Source organism: Thunnus albacares, chromosome 3, assembly GCF_914725855.1.
Source record: "Thunnus albacares chromosome 3, fThuAlb1.1, whole genome shotgun sequence".
NCBI lineage: Eukaryota > Metazoa > Chordata > Actinopteri > Scombriformes > Scombridae > Thunnus > Thunnus albacares.
Genome location: NC_058108.1, coordinates 25,686,138 through 25,702,783, shown reverse-complemented (window position 1 = coordinate 25,702,783; position 16,646 = coordinate 25,686,138). Strand labels below are relative to the sequence as shown.

The 16,646-nt window shown below is 40.7% G+C and overlaps 1 protein-coding gene across 3 annotated transcripts in view; it reads left to right on the top strand.

The window, feature by feature from the left end:
* Positions 1 to 16,646, top strand: part of fbxw7 (F-box and WD repeat domain containing 7) — a 69,223-nt gene that overhangs the window by 46,257 nt on the left and 6,320 nt on the right. For all 3 annotated transcript variants that reach the window (XM_044347249.1, XM_044347250.1, XM_044347251.1), the window contains 7 exons: positions 1,390 to 1,531; positions 4,986 to 5,120; positions 6,796 to 6,919; positions 7,094 to 7,230; positions 7,922 to 8,035; positions 14,097 to 14,278; positions 15,510 to 15,735. In XM_044347249.1, coding sequence (XP_044203184.1) covers positions 1,390 to 1,531; positions 4,986 to 5,120; positions 6,796 to 6,919; positions 7,094 to 7,230; positions 7,922 to 8,035; positions 14,097 to 14,278; positions 15,510 to 15,735 — 1,060 coding nt within the window. The remainder of the gene's footprint in view (positions 1 to 1,389; positions 1,532 to 4,985; positions 5,121 to 6,795; positions 6,920 to 7,093; positions 7,231 to 7,921; positions 8,036 to 14,096; positions 14,279 to 15,509; positions 15,736 to 16,646) is intronic.

The window sequence follows — 16,646 nt, the reverse complement described above, 5'->3', positions numbered from 1 at the left end:
ATTTCCTTGAACTGCAGTATCCTGATTTTGTTTCACCCCTTAGTATCTTTAATAGAAGTCATATTTTAAAGATCTCCTTATTTGAGTGCAATACACATATTAAATGAAAATACCATTAAAATAAATAAGTATGAAAGATGCTGTATCATGTGACTTCAAAGAGAATGATGCTTCACATTACATTGTATCTCCAGCATCCAGCCAGCAATCCCACATGTTTCTCTAACCCTGAATATTTAATGCACGTGTTCACATGTAGCCACATTAAAATTCAGACTGAACACAGACACTTAACTATAAATGTTGCCATGTATCGGTCCCCGTCTCAGCTTCCTCTCCCATTAAAAATGAATCAATAATGAAATAGACCCCCAGCTTCCCATTTTGCTGTCAGCAAGCAGAATCCTGAAGTAGTGAAATTGCCTACTGGATGGTTTCTCCTGCTGCCCTTACATTACAAGGATACATGGATGCCCTTTGAAGTCCTGCAATGCTTTTCACACCCTGGTTCTTACAACAGGGGAGTCTGGCCTGCACATACTTTGAAGTCTCTGAGTTAGAATTATACCTATGGAGTGCTTTCAAGCATATATTTACTGACTTTTGTGTGTGTATGTGTGTGTGTTTTCACTGTATATCATGTGAATTTTGACATATTTTCAGTCAAATTTGTCCTTTTTGTTACAACATATTTTGAAACTATAAAATAATTAGTGTACTGAAGTAACAATAGTGTAGTTCAAAGTTTATATTTTATTGTTTTTTGTATTTTTTGTTCCATTTTTAGGCTACAACTATGTTTGGATTATCAAACTGTTTCTGTTTCTATAGCTGAGGGCAATAAATGGCTGTTTTTAAATGGAATATTAAGCTTGATTATAACATCACATCAGTTTATTTGGTCATTGTCTGTTCATAATTAAAATAAATGGATGTTAATTAAGGACACTGAGGAATTAAAGTAAAAAAAGTATATTTTTTATTGTAGTTTGCTAGCAGAATACAGTTGCTTTCAGTTCTTCTTGCTAAGTCAAATCAGTAATAAGCAAAGATGTAGTTGATAGTGTAGCTTTAAATATTAAACTACAGCATCTACGGGTCATCTGTTGTGTTATATCTGTTGTCGCTATCAAAGTTATAAAAGTTACAGCAAAATGGACCCTTGTCTGAATAAAAGCCTCATAATGAGCATATTATTGTTCCCATTAATATTATATCCTCAGTATGCCGGTAATGTTTTTGTAATGTTTCCGTTTTTGCCTGATGTTTCAAGCAGTGCTTTCACATTTTCCCTTTAATGACCACAGTTGGCTATCTTCCTGTAAAGGCCTCTTATCATATTGATTTTTTAAAAAAATTTTTTTTTTTTTTTTTTCCTGTAAATTGCAGCCCGACAGGAATCGTCCCGTGTCCGGCCACACCCACCACATTTGGTCACATTAGAACAGCCAACGGTCAGGGGCAACAGAGACGGCGTATCACCTCAATTCAGCCACCTACGGGTCTCCAAGAATGGCTCCGAACATTTCAGGTGAGCAAGCTCGAGGTTTCTTCTACTCTTCTTCTTCTTCTTCTTCTACTCGTCTCCCATGGGTGACTCTGAACCCTCGAGCAAAACGCTCATCAAAAAAAGCAGATGTTGTGCCCAATCAATGTTCACTTAGTCTCAGTGATGATTGCTGCCTTGTTGTTCTGGCCCACCACATTACCATAGGCACTGTAGTGTGGAATTGGAATTAGCCGTACCTGTTCGGACTAAAAAGCAGTTACTGTAGACTTACGGTCTGTATGTAAAGTTAAACAGATGTTGTCTTCTGTTATAGAGAGGTATAAGGTACTGCAGGATCACTTTAGCCTGTTGTTGACCCCCTTTTATCTAATATTCAACCACTTCAGTGATGAGACCCTTTGATATAAGATTAAGGAGATACTTAACACATTTTTACATATAATCTTTTACCCTATTTTTATTTAAAATAGCCCCTTATTATCAGTGTCTATGCTGCTGCAACATGATGAAGCCATCTCTCTTTCATTCTCAACTTCAGCTCTAATAATTCCAAACTTAATGGAAATAAGATGTCATTTAAACATATTGGCCTTGATGGGGTCTCTCTGAATTCCTATATAATAGGATGCCATGGATTTCATTACCTACGAGAGATTAAACTAATTACGGTGGAATAGCTTGGCCATCCTGTGACACCTCTGTGTTTACTTTACATATATTAGCCCTCAGGCTGACCTGCCAGACTCTACTGTCTTTAATCTGACAGCTCGGTCTAAAAGCAGGTGAACCTCGAAACTACATTCTGTACATTCCCCAGTCCAGTCCTAGCCTGTAGCTCACAGTAGAGGTGAAGCAACTACTGAAAGCACAGCTGTGCTGTTATTTGGACTTCACCGTTAAAAAAGACAAGTTGAAACATGGTCATGGAAAAGTCCCATATTACATAATATAACCGACATGCAGTGTCATCTGCTTTGATTACATAAGTTTCGTTAAATTAAAATGCATCTCGATAAAATATTTCATACTGGCACATCCAGTCATTATTATTACTTGCCTTAAAGATTTATTATTCGTCTCCTAAATGTCTTTGTAGCTTAAAGAAACCACAGAAATCTGTGGTCTGGTTGCAGCCGTTTTGAGGGCAGAAGAATTCAGTCTCAGATGTATGAAATAAAGTAGGACTTTTTTCAGCAGATATTTAGTTTCCCTGAATGTCTGAAGTTTTATCAGCAGCCCCTATCTTAATGATTAGTTGATCAAAAGAGTATCTCTTGAGCATCAGTAAGTTGGCCTGAATATCCTGATTGAAGCAGCAATTCTGTGATCACATGTTACCTTCTGGTTTTTGTCACAGCCATTCTCAGGTTTATTGATAGTCATTAAAAAAAAAAAAAAGGAAATCACTTAACTGAAGTTGAGGCAGACATGGCAGACTGACGAGGAAATTGGTTTACAAAGTAATAAACTTCATTTTATCAACTATCAGTTAAAAGTCTTGAACTTTTAAAGAACTTAATTTTCACTATTCTCCATTTTTGCAAGTACAATTGTTTAAACTTGTACCAACATAGAGAGAAAAAAACATTCAAACACAAATTTAATATTGAGAAATTGGCAGCTGCATTTATAAACGTGTATTTGTTTGCTGGAGGGATTTTTTTGTAGAGTAAGCAGACAATTTCCATCTCAGGTAGGGAATTGTGAACCTGTGGTGTTTACGAAGCTGTTTGAACAAAAGTACAAATAATTTTCGGCAGAAAATTGATGTAACACATGAGTAGCTGTTGCGTGGTCCTCCCTGTGATAGGGAGGAGTTCTCTGAACCCCCTGATTACCTCCAGAGCCAGCACCTCTGGCTAAAGCTTTTAGCTGCCAAATTACAGGTAGTTTGCGTCTGCCAGATTTTCCATTCAGCGCTCTAGTCTGTAATCATTGTTAGATTTCAGCGCTGCACAGAGGAAAACAACTGCGGCTGTTGGGTCCAACATCTAGTGCTATTCAGCAGCCAGCTTATACAATTGAATTATCAAGCAAGAGGAAAAAAAAAAAAAACCTCAGACTTCTAATAAGATTGTTGATAGTCTACTTCCTGATGTTCAAACTCATGTTTTGGCTGCTAGAAATAGGCAGGTGCCTCGAGCAAGTCTGTGCTACACAGAGGGCACGTAGGGAACATTAACGTGTTACAGACAAACTACACAAGGCAGGATTTTTCCAAGGCTCTCCAATAAAAGTATGTTCAACAAACTTGCAAAAAAAACAAGCTTATATAAGCACACATAGGCCTCTTGTGTGACTGTGGTCAACTGGCACAATCAGCCTGTAACGCCCAAGTGTTAAGTTTCCACTTAGCACTGTATGTTACAGCTACACTGGGTGGTGCAACCCAGATGTGGATGTGTTATGAATAATCCGGTGACACTGCTCAACTAGTGCATTGCCACCTGTGAAAAAGTATTTCTTCCCTTTTTACTTTGAGAGCTGCTGGAAAAGGACATTACAGAGAGAAGAGTACAGACTGTAATGAAATGAACTGCAATAAAAGCCAGCAGGATACACTACTATACAAATCAAACAGTCTCTATCATGTTATAATGTTATGCTGATACCACATGAGAAGAAGTCTCACAGAGCAGCCACAGCAGAAAATATGCTGCTATATGATTTGGCAGATAAACTTCAAAAAGTCGCATAAGTCACTATTTTGAATGCATGTACTGAGTTCCAGAGGGGCTTAAGTTACTATAGGAATATTTTAGCGTCTTACAGTGATGTTAGAGATTATGCAAAAGAATTGAAAGTATTTTAAGGTCACTGCAAAGTCACTAAACCCAGTTAAATACTTTGTAAATCCTTACAGGGATATTACATGTGGTTTGAAATAGCGCTGCAACGATTAGTCGGTTAATCCCCAACTATTTTGATAATTGTTCTGGTTTCTTTAGTCCTATATGATAGTAAATTAAATATCTTTTGGTTGTGGACTGCTGGTCAGGACAAAAGAAGATGTTGGAAGACTTTTGGAAACTGTGATCGTCATTTTTCACCGTTTATTTGACATTTTATAGCCCAAACAACAGATTAATTGAGAAAAGAATCAACAGATGAATTGATAATGAACATAATTGTTAGTTGCAACTCTAGTTTGAAATGAAAAATTAAGTGGATGTTGTGCTTCTGTAAAGTATTGTTTGAAATGCTGCGTCATTGATGTTGTTGTTGTTGTTGCTGGTTCCCACCAACAAGATGCATAAATTTAATTCCAAAAGCTGAAGGATGTCAGTGTAGAGCTCTCATAAAGGTTTATGATATCAGTATCTTACATAACTGTCAACCCATGGAGCTCTTTGTCCATTGACGCCTGCTGCCACTTTATACCAGCTATGATTGATGCTACCACCTCTAGTCAAACTAAAGCCCTTTTTTTTTTTTTTTTTTTTATAACTCATGTCCTCTGTGCTGTTCGTTCCAGAGCTGGACTGGCCCAGAGAAGCTGCTGGCGCTGGATGAGTTGATTGACAGCTGTGAGCCCACACAAGTCAAGCATATGATGCAGGTGATTGAGCCGCAGTTTCAGCGCGACTTCATCTCCCTGCTGCCCAAAGAGGTGAGTTCCTGAATCCTCCGTCTTTGTAATCAATCCACAACTTCCTCTCTAGCCCTCATCCTCCTCCTCCTCCTCCTTCCTCCTACGGGCATCCTTTGCGGTAGAGATTGTTCTTGAATGAACATACCTGACAGAGAAAGGGCTTCCTCTCCAGCCCTAATCCTGTCACAGTCTTTCCTCACATCATTCGTAACAAACAGCAGCCATAGTGGGTGTCTTGTTCTTACTCTGCATCATAAATGACAATACAAACAATCTGAAGTGCCACCTTGATGATAAGATCACATAAGGGACTCTTACAAAACTGCCTCAATCCACCGCATCTGGTGTAGCTGATCAAATACTTTTAACACCTTGTCAGTGTCTGACAGGTGTTGGGATTAAGAGGGGGGGGTGGCGGAGTAGAGAGTGAAGCAATAGGATGCAACATTTCAAGGTGTTGGCATCATTTGCTCCAAAGCCAAAATATACAAACAGCATCATGTACGTTCTCAATAGGACACGACCCCTCCTTTCTTTTTGTTTTCCCTTTTGCAGTTTCTTATGTCTTGTTCCTTCTGACATCTTCTGACAAACCCATCTCTCCTTTCTGCCAGAGCTGCTGGAAATATATTGGGTGGTGCTGTCAAGTAATTTTAACAGGACGATCCCAGGGGGGCCGCACTAAAGATACAGTTGAAATTGAAACTATGAACAGATTCTGCAGAGGATTGTGTGTCAGGTTTTAAAAAGCAATCACCGACTCTCGGTCCATTCATAAAACTTAAGAAAAATCCTCAGGCCAGGTAATGACTACCGGCTTAGACAGGCTTTCAGGTAATTGATGCATGTCGGGGGTTTGTGAGCGGTCCTGTCTGGGGCAAGTGGTTCGAAATAAACTTTAACTTAACTGTAACACCTGAAAACCTTCAGGGTCAGATCAACACTAAATCCTCATGAATGCAAACTAATGACCTCAGTCCTCTTTTGGCTGTAGTCACATCAGTCTTGAACAGATATTAGACAGGAAGAGGTTCCCGAATCGTTTCACAAATCAATTCACACCCCAGAACTTTTCATAAAGGATGTTCAGCTCTGTCATTTGACTCCATCCTGGTGTTCATAAAACCACACAGTGAATTTGTCACACAGTTTGCTGTGGGTCATTATCTTCTCAGATTATTGTAATATAATGAAAGAACAATATTTGCACAATGAGTTACACCTCATCCCCTAAACTGAACTCATAATCCTTACCCTTTATATGATGATGCAGAGCAATCACTTTGCCACAGCAGTGTTTTTTTTTTCCATCGCTCATGGGTCCAGATTTGAGCTCATTATACCAGGTTTTGTATCTTTATTTGCGTGCTTTGGCTTAATAAACTGCAGTCTGGACATTATTATCTGCAGTGAGAAGCTCCTATTGTCTATATTTTTTGTTAGGCTTTCTAAAGAAATGTTGATTTGATGCTGCGGTAATGCTATTGTGTAGCCTTGTCAGATTCATGTTGTTGCACAGTTTGTTTGACAAGTGTGTTTTATTTTCTATTGTGATAGAGTTATTTCAAATGTAGTCCTCTTTCATGAAGTGTTTGTAGTGTTTTATACACCCGCTGTAGTAGATAATAGGTCATCCGTGTGTCTTATTTTTCCATTTACACCTGTCACATTCCTCGTCCTTGTCTTTCAACAGCTGGCTTTGTATGTGCTGTCATTCCTGGAACCGAAGGACCTCCTCCAAGCAGCGCAGACGTGTCGCTACTGGCGCATCCTGGCAGAAGACAACCTGCTGTGGAGGGAGAAATGCAGGGAAGAGGGTGAGTCTAAAGTCTCTGTAACAGATGCACAGGGACAACATACAGTCACCCAGCGGGCGTAGTCTGGAGCTACCGCTGTGCTTAAAGTTATGGTTTACCTGTTTTGAAATAAACTTTTTAGAGCAAGAACATCCGCCCTGTTAGTCCAATCGGCTTCCTTCTCTCTTCTAACAGGCATTGATGAGCCTTTGCCCCTCAAGAAGAGGAAAATCGTCAAGCCCGGCTTCACTCACAGCCCCTGGAAGAGTGCCTACATCAGGCAGCACAGAATAGACACTAACTGGAGGAGAGGGGACCTCAAATCACCCAAGGTAGCATTTGCCTTCTAACTTCAAACTCCTCACTGATCTTATAGATCTGATATCACATGTCTTTGAGTCAGAGAAAGACGGTTCAATAAGGGTTTAAAGTGTGGAGTTGGTGGAAAGTTAGTGATAGGTCAGGTCCGTGCTGCGCAGTATTCATGCTGAATGATAATTGAGCGGAGGATGATCTTATTCTCCTTTAATCTAAAGACTCCGTTTGTCTTTTGCCTGTTCAGAAGTTTCCCATCAAGCATGACTTGCATGCAAGAGCAGATTCTTAACGGGCCTTGAACACTTTTGAAACAGCTACAGGTCATTCGGGGGCAACCACTGATGTAAATTTGGTTACTGTGCTCTTCATTCTCCTTTGCATATGCAGTGTGCTTTGTCGTTTGCTGAGCTAGCAGTCCTGTGACCCAGTATTAGCCAGCAGAGATTAAACACACACACACACACACACATACACACACACATACACACAGCATACAGCTCTGCCTAAAGAGCTGTGTACACCTGCAGCACTTGATGACATTTTCCTCTTATCTCTTTTTCACTTTGATGTACAAAGCACCAGAGGCTTGTCATTGTCAGCCTCAGTTCTTGGCTTTTGCTTTGTCATTGTACATCAATCCTTCTATTTCCCCTCTTCCTCCACGTCTGTCTCATTGCATCTCTCCGTATCTGCCCCATCACTAAGGTGCTGAAAGGTCACGACGACCACGTGATCACCTGCCTCCAGTTTTGTGGCAACCGCATCGTCAGCGGCTCTGACGACAACACGCTTAAAGTCTGGTCGGCTATCACGGGAAAGGTAAGCGTTAACTACTTTTTGTCTCCCTCCTTTCTCCTCCAGTCTTAACAGCTTTGTTTTCTTCTGCATGCTTGTTGCTGTCGTTTAGTCAAATCTTAATGGACTGTAGACTTCCTGTGCGAGTTTCAAGTTTAATAAGTATGAATTTTTTAGCCTTATTGATCGGGAAGTGAAGGAGACAGTTATCTAGCCTAATGGTTATAACAAGGACTTCCTGTGTTCATTTGTAGCATGTTGTAAAAATAAGGTGCACAGAGAAATATTAACAGCTGCCTAACATCTGTTTATAGCTTCACTGCTCCCACTAATCTTATGATTAGTGATCGGTAACATTCGCTCTGTCGCATAAAAAAAAACATCCTGGCATTCTCAGTCTATTCTTTCCTCTTACCTTTAGCCATTTTGCAGACTTGTTACACAGCACATGTCCGCAAGCAGTGTTAGTATTCATAGCCGAAGCCGGCGCAGCCACACAGGCGTTGTGCTGCAGCTTTACGCTGTGTATTAAAAAGAAAGGCAGCGGTTGTACTGTGGTGTTGGAGGGAGGTTCAGAGATTGTCATAAGTCACTGTACTTTCATGACACGGTGTTGGAGTCCATTTTCAGTAGAGCTTTCACTAAAAAATCCTCTGTACTCTTATTGCATATTTCTTTTCACTTCTACTAAGCGGATATATGAGATGAGGTTGGAACCACAGAACAATAAAAACACATTCAAAGAAAAGCTTTTAGATAAATTGATATACTGCACGATCACACTGCAGTAGGTTTCTCTTTTTCTGTTTGACCAGAGAGCTCGCTTTTCACTGCTGCAAAGACTCGCTCTAAAAGATAGTAAAGTTGGCATTCAGCCAAGTGGTGATTACACGCATATCAGTCACAGCATTTGCTGATCTGAACAGATCTCGCCAAGGTCACCCAATAGGCATGTAGCACAAATTGGCTCTCCTGCACCCAATAACTAATATCGGGATGACAGGTTGTTGAGTTACAGCTGCTGCGGCTTCGTGTTGATGTTGGAAGTCAAAACATCTGTGATGAGTCACGTCGTCAGCAGGCTCAAGTGCTTTTGTGAAAACCACCCTGCATTCAGACCGACGTCACAGACAAACGGCGTTATTGTCCGTGGTTTCGACAACGCTAATCTGCTTCAGAATTGTTTACATCATGAAGAAGAGATGAGCCTAAATCCTGTTTCTGTTTGGGTGCTGTATTCAGTGCACACATCCCCTCTGTGGATTTCATCTCTTTGCTTCCTTAACTCTCAACACCAGAGAGAGAATCCCTCGCCGGAGAGCAATGGCCAATTAAGCCCAGTCGACCATTTCAGGTGAAGTAGCTGTCGATGTCAGTAAAACTTTAAGGTAAAAATACAATAGGGTTACCAGCACCTGCCTTTATTTTTCCTCCCCGGTGTCAACATTCTTTATAGTCTTTGCCAGCTTGTTTGAGGACTTGATTGCAACGTTTTCCTCGCAGGGAACTCGTCCCCCATCAGACGCAGACCTGTAAAGTGGCTATCAGTGATCTTGAGGCGTTGCACCGTTGTGATGAAAGCCTCTTGTGGCTCCCAATCCCACATACCAATATCCATTCCTCTTCTCATGTCCTCCGAGATGGTAGAAAAATATCTACTCCATAACCTTCTTTATAAAAGTGACGGGTTTGACCTTGGTATGTCTTTTTACCTCTCACATAAATCCCCAACGTCATGAATGAAAGCTCAGGGTACTCTTCCACAGCTCAACCGCCAACATCAGAACTTGGCTCTTACTCAGAATTGGATCAATAAGACACAGCAGCACAATGATTAACGTAGATGAGATGATCAGTCTTTTGAAGTCTGATGCCATTAGACAGAAGATGCGGTTGACTTTTCTTTGTTCCTTCACCCATGTGCTCCGAAAAGATAGTATACTTTGATTTCGGGTCGCTTTTCATTCATCAAACAAAAGCAGTCGTGCAAATCAGTAATGAGTTTGGTGGACGATTATAGATTACAAGGGTAAATAGGCTCATGCTCTTAGAGATCAGCGGTTACTTCTGTTTTTTTTTTTTCTTCAGAGGAGAGATTTGAAATGCACCTCCGGCGATTTGTAGAGGATTTAAATCGGTTGGACGGAAAAAGAAACCGGTGGCCAGCGTAGGCAAACCGTGCCAGAGGTAGGGTTAGCGTTAACACGTCTTCTCCGCCACTTGTGCTTCTCCTTCCTCAGAAACCTTCTGTTCAGCCTCCACAATTCAGAGCTTGTCATAAGGATTCCCCTGTGATGGGACAGTGCGGGGTGAATCAAGTGGTGTTACATCACTTTTCAGCTTCAAAATATTTTCATATTGCTCTCCACCCACAGAATCCCCAACCCATCTCTAAATGCTGCAGCAGATTTCATGCTGATAAGATCATAAACTGATGTTTTTATTAATTGTAAAGTCAGTTGGCCAATGTCTTTTTTTTGGCCGAGAGCTTGGGATGCAAAATATCCCATCTTGACAACCCACAAGTCTGAAATTCAAATTTTTTAAGGTTTTTAGGTTGGCTTAATTTTTCAAATTAAATATTCATCAGATACTCTGGGAGTATTGTTGAAACTTTGGCAAGACTGCAGCAGCTTTTCAAGTTTGCTGCCAGTTTTGTCTTGCTGTTGATTTATCTCGTTATATAAAAGCGAAGTGAATTGAACTCTTGCTGTGAGGCAATCAGGGAATTATTATATGAGCACATTATATGTAAATGCTTTCCACACCTCCACCTCTGAAAGAACTGGGCCGTTGCTTAGCAATCATGTAAGACAATGGGGGATTTGATTGTGGTGAAAACATTGCATCAGAGATCGAAGAGACACAATAGTTTAAAATTAAAGTGATATTAGAGCGTCTGTCGAAGCTCGCTTTGTTTTCCCGCTGAAGAAGCCGCAGCTCGGTCAACATTTTAAGGCGCTGTCTTTATCTGATGGACCTTTGTCTTTGCATGTCCTCCAGCTTGAGTGAAAGATGTCAGTCTCCCGTCCAGGTGCGCAAACAGCCGCACACAACTCATTGTTTCAAAGGTGGCTGTCTGGTGCTTAACAGAGCAGCGCATGTCCTTGGTGGTGCCTGTCAGCAGCAGCCTTAGCTGTCAGCCAGATCTAAGATGGCAGACCTGTGGACTGCTGTCATATCCGGGGAGAGGTGTCCTCTGCCTGATGCTTTAGCTGCATGGATACTCAGTTTTGAGATTGTTTTTTTGAACTGTGGATAATAGGAATATTGTATTGAGGGGGGAAAAAAAGAGTCAAACGCTAACTTGTACAGCTGCCCCATCACAACCGTAACATGACGCAGCCGTGCCCGGTGGAATCCAGCCTTCACCCGTTTCATTTTTCCTCCTTTTATTCCACCAGCATTTTTCTGTTTTAACCCCCCCACGGTCAGTTTTTGCAGTCACAGGGAAAATCATGACAAGAGAAGCACTTTCATATCGGGTGTTGTGGTGGCTCAGTTGGCAAAATTGACCAAAACAGAAAATGAAAGAGGAGGCAGCAGTGAAGATTTTTACCTCTGCCAAGATCATTACTTCGTACATCAGGACACCTCAGAGTACATTATCACACATTACAGCAGCTGCTGTTCTGAGAAAGCCAAACAGGAAGACTGTCCTAATGTTTTTGGGTGTTTCACCATTTATGTAGCATATATCTCCACTCTCACTGTGTAGAAATTGTTGACTGGATCTACTTTTGAGGTGTGGTAAATAGACGCCTGTCAGCCAAGTAGAAACACATGCAAGTTCTTGTAACATTCAGTGACAGCTGAAACAGTGTTAGTTTCACTTCTTTTTCTTGCTTTTCAACTCGGAGCCTGATCCAAAATATGCGAGCAGACAACGTGAACAATCTGTGGAACAACCTCACGACAAAGGCGACAGAGCGGATGGCTGTTGGTGGCCATGTGTGAACAATCTGGTGTCAGTTTGAGGTGGAAGTAGAGGTAACTTTTGCAAACGGAGCATTCAGAGCAGGCTAACATCGGCATCCGACATCATAAAAAGTGACAGAAAATCACCAAAAAAAAGCATGTTATGTCCCCCTTTGAGTAAAGCAAAACTGTTAAAGATACTGAAGAAAGAAGTGTAGGCTGGGTAATCTTTCAATCATGCAGTGAGAGTCTATCACAATCTGATGGATTGACCTGAGGTTGTTTATGTTAACTTTTGCAAAGCTTTAGATCTATGCACCTTTAACCCCGTTGGCCCTTATTTTCTAATATTTCCCGCTAATGTCGAGGGACATGTAGGAAAAACTACAGTATATAATGTCCTTGATTGTCTGGAGCTCTTGGCTGCTATACCAGATACTCCCACATTGTTTTTTTTTATTTTTTATTTTATTTAAACTAAGAGGAAATACAATGCAAATGTAAAGCATTGTATAAAACCCTCATGTGTTCAGAAAAGGTCCTTCACAGGTTCATTAAAGAATGTTAATCTTCTTTCACTCTCAGGCGCACTGTTATTTTATGCCTGTTGTTATTTTATGTTTCACAGGCAGATAAAGACGCCTAAGCCCTTCATTTCAGATATTCTCTCTTCCCACGCAGTGTTTGAGTAGGCTCTAATCACACACTGCAATTCTTGTTCTTGGAACGTCAACCGCTGGCTTTGATTCACTAGAAAAATCTCGCATCCTTGAGAGTATCATTACTATAAACTGCAGGCCTGTAGTTAAGCAGCAGATACTTATCACAAATGTAGATGTTTATAAAGTCAGAACATCTTTAAATTATCCTGACTCCACTCCACAAATGAACCATGTTTGTGACATATTTTTAATAATAATAATAATCACTTTATTTGTATAGCACCTTTTCCTACAAGAAATACAGCTCAACAAAAGAAATTACATGCACCAAGTGTTTCACAAGAAAAATGAACATAAAAACATTAAAATAAATAAATGTTAAAAAACATAAAATGGGAAATAAAACCCACATGATGATGATGATGATAATGATAATACAAATGAGATCAAATAAAATGAAAATAGAAAATACACTTCAGTGGTGGTAATTTGAGACTTAATAAGTATTTTGATGGGTCTCTGAAGTCATAAGCAAACAGAACCTCCCTTATTTTTAATAAACAGAAGTCAGATGTAGTCAAACGGCTTTATTCTTCTGTTCACTGCTGTAAAAAAAAAAAAGACCAAGAGAGACTTTTAACACTGTAGTGAGGTTGATTGTAAGGTCACATCACATTGGCCCACAGTTAATGAAGTGATTCTCTTTATCACAGGGCAGAGAGGGAGGAAGGACTGGCTGCAGCGTCATCTTCCTCTGTCACTCGCTTGCAATAAAACCCTCTCGCCCTGCGCCACCACCACTCACTGCTCGGCGGCTTATCAGCTGCAGTCAGGGGGTCACATGTTATACACTTCAACGACACGCTCCACTCTGAACCTGACGTAACCGCTTCCACAGTCGACTCGTTTCTTCTCCCCCCAAAGGATTCACATTTAATGCATTCAGGATAATTAAATCGAGGGGACAAATGAGACAAACTGTGGAGACGCAAATTCAATTGATCAGAAAGATTTCCATAACTGCCGTAATCAATAGCTAATCTACCATCCCTAATGAGGAGGAATGGGTGCATTTCTTTATTGAAGACAGTTGTCAACCCTTTCTGCAAACAGAATGAATAGTCGTCTTTTTTTTTTCCAACAGATAAGCAAAAGCAATTATAAAAGTCTGGGGAGAGCTCAGAGAAAGATTTTGTCCCAGTACAGTAGCAGCAGGTTTGGAATGACTGAGTTATACTTTCACCTAAAAAGGTCAAAGAAATTTCATTTAACTTGTCTTTTTTTCCCCCTGAAGGCAATAGGTCATATAGGCAAAAAAATCCCCAAATGTGATTTTATATGCGAGCTCTTAAACTCAATTTTGATATGTATGAATAAAATCACCCTGAATGTCTTTGAAACTTTTTTTTCTTTCTTTCTTTCTCCTTATGTCCAAAAACCTGCAGTAGCATTGAGTTAGTGTACTGATGAAGACTTTTCTTTCTTTCTTCTATGATGTTTTGCAGTGTCTGCGGACGCTGGTGGGCCACACGGGCGGCGTGTGGTCATCCCAGATGCGGGACAACATTATTATCAGCGGCTCCACTGATCGCACACTCAAGGTCTGGAACGCAGAGACAGGAGAATGTATCCACACCCTCTATGGGCATACCTCAACAGTGCGCTGCATGCACCTACATGAGAAAAGGTATGGAGCAATCTCATCAGTGAGCCTTATTATCACGCCTGCGGTAAACTGTTGGGGGGGAAAAAAACAAGAGTGTTTATTGCACATCAGTGCTTCTGACATGATGTATATTGAGTCAATAAATCTAGAGCTGAAATAATTAGCTGATTGGCGGAAAATTAGTCAGCAAATGAAATGATGAAAGATGAATTCTTCTCATTTGACTCTGCAAGAAAGCCAATAAGCACATTTCCTCCAAATGTCAAACTATTCCTTTAATGTTCCACATACTCTGTTATTATTAGAATCATAGCAGCTGACTTAACAGTGATCCTGCCAAGCAAAAAGAGCATCACTGCAATACTATGAGGACAGTATCTCTATTGAAGTGAGCATGTGGTCTCATAGTGATTAAACAGACCCTGTGAGCCGTCTTAAGTGAACTGCTGCTCACTCATTCATTCAGTATTACACTCCGGAGACTCAAAGTGCTCTTTTCGCCTTAGGGCCCACCAAGGTTTTGTGTAGCATTTGATTACTCACTCAGCGGAAGCACTGAGCTGCAGGCAGACAGTGAATAACATGTTGGCGATTTCCATCTCCGTAGCACCGTGAGGCATTTTATAAATAAAGAGTATGTGCGGTGTGTAACTACTCTAAAAGAGATAACTTCATAATTTTAAAGGAAAGTCTCTCGGTCTTTACTGAAGTGTCGAGAGTCTGGTGGATATTCAGTAGGCAGTGTCAATTAGTGACCCTTTTTTTTTGTTAACTTAAAAGAATATCCTTGGTTAAGACTGTTCTTCCAGTAATAATCTAAAAAAAAAAAACTTGAGTAAGCATTCTTCCCTAAAGGGAGTTTCCTTTCCATAACCTATAATATATTTTTTCTTCTCCATTCTGGGAGGAGACGCCGCTCGGGGGCTGAAAGTTGAGTTAAAGAGGTGTTTTGTATATTCGAGTATGAACATGAGTTTGACACTGTAGGTTACACGATGTCAAAGGAGTGAAAAGAAAATGTTCATACCTGCCTCATTATTCTGTCAGTGCAGCTGCCACAGTTTGAATGAAGTGTTGTGCAGACTATTGAGTTTAATCTCACAGAATGGATAACTTGAGGGAGATGTTCCTTCTGTGGGGGAAAGCGCAGCTCACCATAAAGACTGAATGTATGTGGCACCGAGCCCTGACCGTCTCCTACAACGTGATATTATTCTATAAATACCTGACTGCGTGTCTGGTTCCCTCTCAGGGTGGTCAGTGGCTCTCGTGACGCCACGCTGCGTGTCTGGGACATTGAGACGGGTCAGTGTTTACACGTCCTCATGGGCCACGTGGCGGCCGTGCGCTGCGTCCAGTACGATGGGCGACGGGTGGTCAGCGGTGCCTACGACTTCATGGTCAAAGTGTGGGACCCCGAGACGGAGACCTGCCTCCACACGCTGCAGGGCCACACCAACAGAGTTTACTCGTTACAGGTGAGCAGCTTCACACACTTTTTAAGGAGTCACAAGATTACATTTAAAGGTAAATTCCAGTATTTTTCAACTTCAGTCTTGTTAAGTTAGTTGCCAGAACGTTGATTCTTGACACGTTTAGCTACAAAAGTCAAAGCAGGGGACTACTGTCTCTTTACTTCCAGTAAGACTCAGCTTTTGAACTGATTTATGTAAAGCTGATGTTAATTCTGAAAGCTTTAGGAGGCTCGCACAGATAAAATCTTGTATTGTAGTTGTCATGTTTTCTAAATCTGCACAGCGGAGTGCAAAGCTACACTGACACACAGTCAGTATGGCCACAAATATGACAAAAAAGAGACTGAAAATACAAATATTTCCCTTAAAGAGTGGATCAAGTTTTCTCCATAGAACATGGTTGTCTTTTTTTTCAGGAAAATGAGCCGCATCACTGTCAAAATCTGTTCAAAAACTTTATTCACTCTATGATATGAAACCTCCTTCAGGCTAAAACTGTTCCCTTGTCAATGTAGCACACAAAAAGCCTCAAAGACTTCAAATTGAATCTGATTGCACTAATATTTTTTCTAAAATGTTCTCGCTTTACTTTCCTTTTTTTTTTTTTTTTTTTTTTTAATATATTTAAAGTTTCCAGATACGTGTGCGTGGGGTTGTTTGTTCATTGCGTGAAAACATGAATCCCTGTGTCCTCTAAGATGTCCTCCCGCTCGCTCTGTGTGATGACGGTGCACTTTGGCCGGTGCCATCACCCTCAGAGAGGAGGCTGTTTACTGCGCTGATAGATTGGTTTGTGTACCACGCTGCATCGTTAGGCTTTTAAAGCGTCGGTGCTCGACTACCAGACGCGGGAACAAAAAAAGAAAAGCTTTCACAGATCAATAAAATTCATTCATTTCAATGAGCTTAATCTT